General features: G+C 39.6%; 1 protein-coding gene across 1 annotated transcript; it reads right to left on the reverse strand.

Annotated features, from left to right (window-relative positions):
• Positions 1-1613: 1613 nt before the first annotated feature.
• LOC142342545 (cleavage stimulation factor subunit 3-like) lies at positions 1614-5263 on the reverse strand. Its single transcript, XM_075393902.1, has 4 exons — positions 3535-5263; positions 3040-3213; positions 2432-2666; positions 1614-1977 (listed from the first exon to the last, which is right to left on the reverse strand). Exons 1-4 carry the CDS (start codon positions 5217-5219, stop codon positions 1726-1728), a joined length of 2346 nt encoding a protein of 781 aa, XP_075250017.1. The 5' UTR covers positions 5220-5263; the 3' UTR covers positions 1614-1725.
• Positions 5264-6916: the final 1653 nt, after the last annotated feature.

Genomic DNA, 6916 nt, shown 5'->3' on the forward strand with positions numbered 1-6916 from the left:
TCTTCTTTTCATCATTGCTCGCCCCATTGGCTAGTGGTGCAGGCTCGTTTGAATGCTCCTCTGTCCCAAGTAGTGATTTGTAGAGTCCCTTCCACTGCCTCGTTGCCACAAATCTTGTGCTCCAGATTGGAAAGTTCTGTGTCTTTCCTGTGTGGGTCAGCAGCTTCACTGTCTGTTGATCCATCGTAGTTTGAGCAGGCAAAACAGTGAAAAGAAAAGGTACTAAGCAGAAAAGGATTATGATTGTCAACAACAAATTAGTTTTGCTATTAACCTGTTGGGTAGTCTATTCAGGCGCAACTACTGTGAAAATGGAGCAGTACTGGATTCGCAGCAGCATCTCTTACTTGCAAGCCTAGTGTGCTACCCAATTACACCAACTGGTCTTAAGCTTTCGAACTCGGGCGTCTCATAACCCGTTCTCACGTTCTTTCTTGTTCAAGGATTTATTTCTTTAGCAAGTATACGTTCAACAAGTAGAGCTTCTTGTCAAGCTATGTCAAGCTTATCTTATGCACAATTTACAGGTTGTTCTCTCTCAACCTTCTAACAAAAATTTAAAAGAAGTTTGAACTGCTTATTGAACTCCATGTAGTGACAGAGGAGTTCATCTGACCACATTCTTCCTTTCTGCCTCTTGTCATATTAAATCTTCCGCGTGACGTTTGACGAACCGCTCTCCAGAAACAGGCGGAGCTTATAACTTGCTTCTGCCAAGATAATTTTTTTAGCTGGTATTAGCCAAGTGACTCATAATCTTTACTAAGGGGCCTCAAATGATGTTATTTTAGAGTTCATAACAGACCACTAAAATTATTCAAATTCAAAAAGCCAAAACAATTTTGGCGCTCTTTTAATGTCACTTTAGTTGCAAACTGTCACTACATGAGTTCGCCTGCCTAAAATTAGGAACAAATGCAATTAATCTGTGGGGGGTGTAACTAACGGAATTGCTTTTTGAATGGTGTCCTAGTCGAAAAGGGATTTGCGCGATTCTTACACCACATATGAAAAATTACATTTTGCTGTTGATTCGAAATACTCCTGACAGATCAATTTCGATTTACCAATTTGATTGAACTTCAGAACTAAATGTCTATTTATGCGATTAGAGGCTGAGCATTAGTTCCCAAGAACATTCTAGAACTAAATTCAAGTCAGTCAAACAAAAAAACTGAATAACATGCGCGCATAGCGTTAACTAAAAGGTTAAATAAACTAAGCCATGTCAACAGTCCTTAAAATTCTCCAATTTTTTGAGGTTGTATGGATTCACAGGTTACACGTCGAAAATAGACCAAAGTGTTGCAGGTTGTTTTGATGTTAACTTTGCGATGAAGTCTGCCATTTAAAAGGAGTACGCGCAGCCGTGCTCGCCAGATTATTACGAACCCCGGTGGAAAAGAGAAGGCAGTTCACGTGTATAGTTTCACAGCTATTAAGTACAAATCGTAATTGATTTTTCTACTGTGTACAAATCGTAATTGATGTTTCTACTGTGAGTAAAATTTATACCATTCTCATAGCTGTGATTTGTATTGTGGTGTCAACATCTCGTAGTCATTTTACTCTACGGAACCTTCATAGAAAAGTACTTGTTTGTTTTAAAACTGTGCGGAAAGGGCTTGTAAATTAAAAGCAGACAAGAATTACTCTAGATCATATCAGAACACAAAGAAAAACAATATTTAATTCTTCCATGAAGTTTAAACTGCTCACAATTGTTTATCCACTAAAACTAGATACGCTTTTCATCTGCTGTCTCTGTCTATAAATATCATTCACGGGTTCATTCTGAGACGCGACATTTGGGAATTTGCTGGGAGTAGCTCCAGACCCAGTGCCTCCGACCAGACCACTGGCTGACATCCGGATGGCATTGTGTTGCTGTCTTCGCATGACAGATCCCTCTTCGTCATCACTGTCCTCTTCTTCCAAAATCAGAGCTCTTTTTAGACCCACTTGACCTCGGCCAACCTTAAACATTGCACATATCAACATAGGTATAGTATATCGGCGGTTCTGCTCAAGCGTAAAAAAAACTGTCTGAAATATGCCAGCGGAGTGCTAAAAAAAACTTTGTGCAAAAAGTTTAGACGACAGCTGTTGTGTAAATTTCTTCATTTTTACACTTTGATTCCGGCCAAAGAAAAACGTCAAAGGAGCAATTACTGTCTGGACATTGTCACAAATCAAGGTCACTGCTGTGAAAGTACTTTCACTAGTTTAACATACAGGCAACTTTCAGTAACAATGACTATTCTTCGTTTTGAATTCGTCTTTTTTCGTTTTAATTTCTATAGCATTCTGCAGCTGGGGAAAGACAGTTGGGGATCATTAGGTGAAAAAAGTGAGAAATCTAGCATTCCTAGCTTTTGTAAGAAAACCGTGCTAGCTCAGAAGGCGTTCTCATAAACAAAAATATGTTTACCTCCGGTCCAGTAGCTTCTGGCAACTCCAATTCCAGCATCTGTTTCATAAACTCATCCAAAATCACGAAAGGTCCCTGGAAACAGTTGGGAGGAGGAAGCTTGCGAAGTATGGAAGCAGCAGCTGGTGGGATTGGGAAGTCTCCCCCTGGAACAGTCAAGCTCTCTGCAACTGGGCTTCGGTTGGGTTTAAAAGGAATCATCTGGGTAGTATCCGGAAGAGGGAAGAGCTGCGATCTTAAAAGTTCAATCAAGTGCTTTTAAGAACAGTTAGTAGTTCAATCGAGTGACTAGCTGCGGAGGAGAGATGACCTTAGAAAAAACACTTCACAGTGTAAAACACTATCCGATATCCATTTAGGGTTTTTTCACGAGATGAGGGCACTTTGTAATGATAGAAAATTTTAATTATAAAAGGCTAAATAACAAATGAAAACAGCAAAAATTTCTGGATAAGGTTCAAAGTTTTCTAATAAATTAATTTGAAGGTTTCAATTTTACAGAAATAAAAAAGGAGGTTAAATAACAAAAATAGATCAAATATTTCTGGTTCGATATCCTGCAACTCAAATTAATTATTCTCTTGTCTGCAAAGAGCAACAGAATGTACCTTGACGACACATCGTCTGCGTAAAGATTGGAGCCAGATGAGGTGACGAGTGCAGCTGCTGAAGTGAGAGGAGCGATGCTTTTGAACTTCTTCTGCAGATGAGGCAGAGCAGTCTGGTACTGCATGGCCTTCAGTTGCACTTCACTCACTGGGATCAAATGCAGGAACTTGTACCTGTCACAAATTCATATCTTTCAGCTTACAAAAATACTAAATAATCCAAATTGTCGATAAATGATACTGGGCGTTTATATTTAAGCAGAAAATCTGAGAAGTCACGATTTCCAATGTTTTTTTTTAATTGAGGATTTATAGATTTCCTTTTAGTGGTTTACACATTAATTCAATGAATCACTTGGACAAATTCAAAAATTTGTTTTCCGAAAGCTTCGTCAACCATCTAATCGAACAAAAAACTCACAAAAGAAATAAATTCGGAAGTAGACCGAACTTTGGAAGAGTCGCAAATTTTTTCTCAATCTTGGAAGATCTTACCTGTCAATTAACATTTTTGCCTCCCGCCCTTCGAATACATCCGGAAAAGCTACCATTCGTTTCCTCTCCACCTTCTGAATGCTAGCCAGATCTCCGCAGAGAGACTCGAACGAGATATAATTCTCCCATACCTCAAGGCACTGATCTGGGCTATTTGACGCAAGTGCTTTTTCAAACAGAACTCTGGTGTTATTTGGATCATTCAAATGTGACAGAAAGTCCAGATAGGCTGTAATGTACGATGTTTCATTTTGGTGTTTTCTTAAGCCCAATTCGAAAATTTTATAGGCGATATTTTGATCTTTAGAGCAGTAAAACTCGATCAAGGCAGCAGCAACGTAAATAAAAGCACCTGACCGTTTGTCCTCTCTAGCGCGTTTGAATACTGCACGCGCTGCTTTGATGCCTTCGGACCTTCGTGCAAATTTCATAAACTGAATGTAAACCAACGTCGGATCCAAATCTTCAACAGCTAACGCTCGTTCATAAATTTGGTGAACTTTTGGCACTTTCATTCTTGATTCTTCATAATCAGCGTAGGCAAAATACATCAAATGATTGTACTTCATTAAGTGACTTATTGCACGTTCGTACATGTTTGCAACTGCGTCTAGAAAGGACTTCGCGTTTGCAGCATCGCCCTTCTGCTGTAATATTTTGGATACGTTTTCTAACCACACGCATACTTCACACCAGACATCCGGATGGTGCCCAAAAACCAACAAGCACTGCTCATAAGCGTATGTTACTCGCCTTGATATGAACAAATAGTCTTCACTATTTAATGGATTGTCTTTCTCCCATTTAAAGTACTTTCTCCAATGCTCAAGTTGTGACCTTTCTTCCGCAACTCCAGCTGCTGCAAGACCTGATCTATGACCCGGTGGCACCGCCGGAGCGTTTCTGATCAGATGTCTAGTTACAGCTTCATATTCTTTGGCAACTTTTCGTGCTGCTATGTAGTCGCGTGTTTTTTCTTCGATTATCTTTTTAGCAAGTTGATGGTTGACGCTATTTTCAAATGAGTTATACTCTTTCCAAAGCGTGTCAACGTTGATTAAGGGTGTAGCACAACCTCGCTGATAAATTCGTCTGACCGCTGTAATTTTCTGGTTCTCGGCGTATGTTCCCTGAGCTTCTATTCCTTTTAGGAAAAGCAAATAGTCGTTCCATATAGGATAAGCCATAATATCAGTTCCAACTTTTTCTAACGCAAAGTCATAAGCATTGGCCATATTTTCTTTAAAATTTGGCAAATTCCCCTTTGTTTCTCTAACGTACGCCAAGTATGATTTCCATAATTCCAAATTCAGAACTTTTGTCAGACATCGTTGAAATAACTTTTCGACAAGCTCGTAATTTTGTAGCTTAATCTCAAAATCGATATAAATTTTCCAGTACTTTCCGCATGTTGGAAATTGATGCACTAATCTTTCAAAGATTTTTCTTGACTCTTCTTCGAGAAGATTATTTGCAGCTTCTCGAACCAAGACAGCCCAACTCTCAACGTTATATGGGTCATCAGCAATGCACTTCTCAGCTCGCTCAAGCCGACTGCCCAAATTGAATGTTGTTTGATGAGACGGTCCCCCTAGCTCATTTTCACCAAAATGAGAATTCTGTCTGCTAGCCCCTGGTCCTCCAACGTTGTATGTGACTGGAGCACCTGTAATTTGATCACCCATCACTGAAACTGAAAACGAAGGTGTTACAATCTGGTCAAATAGCGACTGCCTTTTTAAAAAAGAGGCCAATCAAAAGAAAGCTAATTTATCAAAATGATAGAGCGCACGCACCACTTTATGAAAAACTATCTATTGAGATATCTAATGAGCTTGAGTTTTTTGGGATTAGGTTGATAAATTAGGATTCTAAAAAAGATTCCATAAAGTACTGGCTCTGTTGACAAGCAAATAAAATTGACTCGAAAAGCCTGTATTCTTGTGACTGCGCCCCAGAAATGTCAGAATCGACCTTGAAATCACTCCTGGGCTCTTTTCTGTTATAGCCCCCCACCCAGCCTTATACAGCCAATCTGTTTGCATCCCCCCGAAATTCAATTTTTGTTACATATCGATACTTGTTTTAATAACGGTAATGTCGTCATCAGAGCTAAATTGAAGGGATTTTTTTTGCTCTCGATTTCTTATATTGTCTCGTCGAATTAGATAATTACGGGATGTGATCCACCCAATGGACGGGACAGTGAGCCCCACTATGAAACATCAGATTATCGTATGTAAATTTACCGCAAAAATACATGCAGGAAAACACGAGCGGAACGAAGTAACTCTTTTTGACGTCAAGTATTCGTTGCTCATATTTGAGGCACTTCAACGACTCATAATATTTGTAAGCATCTGCGGAGTTTTGGGGGAATGACTTGGCAAGTGGGTTGAAGATCTTTACGTCGATGAAACAACGGCTGAACCTGGACCCCCATAGGCTTTAATGTCTAGTCTCGGGTTTTCATCAGTGCTAGTCGTTTTGTGTATAAAGAACTCGCTTTGATGTGTCGGCTCAGCTTCGACATCATAGCAAACATCTTCCATGATCTTAGCAAAGGTGTCTCGGATCTCGTTGTGTCTCATGTGTGTACCCACACTTCGCACAGTAGGGGGCATGAGATAGCGTAATCTTTTCACCAAATGGACAATTAATGGACGTATTTTTGGCTTCGATGTTATATCTAATGCAAAGCCCGTCTCTAAATTCGGACTTCGTTAGTGTGAAACTGTAACGTTTAAGCCGTAGAGCTGTGAGCCAGTTCGAGGCTTCTTGATAAAACTGTTTTTGGACAAGATAAATATCGAATTGATAACAACACGCATTATTTATCTACCTCTTACATTATACGAAACTTGCAATTGTGTACACACGGTTGACTGTGTATGACATCCGAACAAAATGATATTAAATGTATAGGTCAGGTCAAAGACACTTGTCGTAGGTGATAGTCTCTCTTGACCAGCTCGTTAGTAGAACTTTCCTTCCCACTTTACGAATTATTGGTCTCGTGATGTCTGTTTCAAGTGTTTGTCTTTGGTCAATTTGATTTGAATACATTCACTGGCTTGCTGGTTGGGGTATAACGGGGGGGGGGGGGGGGTGGTGGTGTTGCAAATCGACCTGGGAAGCTATAACAGAAAAGAGCCGCTCTTGAAGCTAGTCGTGACAAATCTCTGTTCGAATTGCAATGACAGGTGTAATTGTCAAGTGGCTGGCTTAGCAATGAGAGCATCATTTGCAGTACATCTGGTTGAAAACACTCATTAACTAAAGCTGATAACCCGACAATTCTAGTTAAAGTGAAAACGTTCCTTATAAAAATTTAGAATTACAGTTATTGGCTTTGAAATTTTTTTAATTGAAATCATTTTAA

The sequence above is a fragment of the Convolutriloba macropyga genome, chromosome 7, assembly GCF_964194025.1.
Source record: "Convolutriloba macropyga chromosome 7, txConMacr16.3, whole genome shotgun sequence".
In the NCBI taxonomy this organism is placed as follows: domain Eukaryota; kingdom Metazoa; phylum Xenacoelomorpha; order Acoela; family Convolutidae; genus Convolutriloba; species Convolutriloba macropyga.

Coding starts and splice junctions, on each gene's coding strand:
- LOC142342545 (XM_075393902.1), bottom strand. CDS start 5,219: ATGGGTGATCAAATTACAGGTGCTCCAGTCACATACAACGTTGGAGGA. Junction 3,214..3,534: donor GCAAAAATGTTAATTGACAG/GTAAGATCTTCC, acceptor AATTTGTGACAG/GTACAAGTTCCTGCATTTGA. Junction 1,978..2,431: donor CAGAAGCTACTGGACCGGAG/GTAAACATATTT, acceptor GCAATGTTTAAG/GTTGGCCGAGGTCAAGTGGG.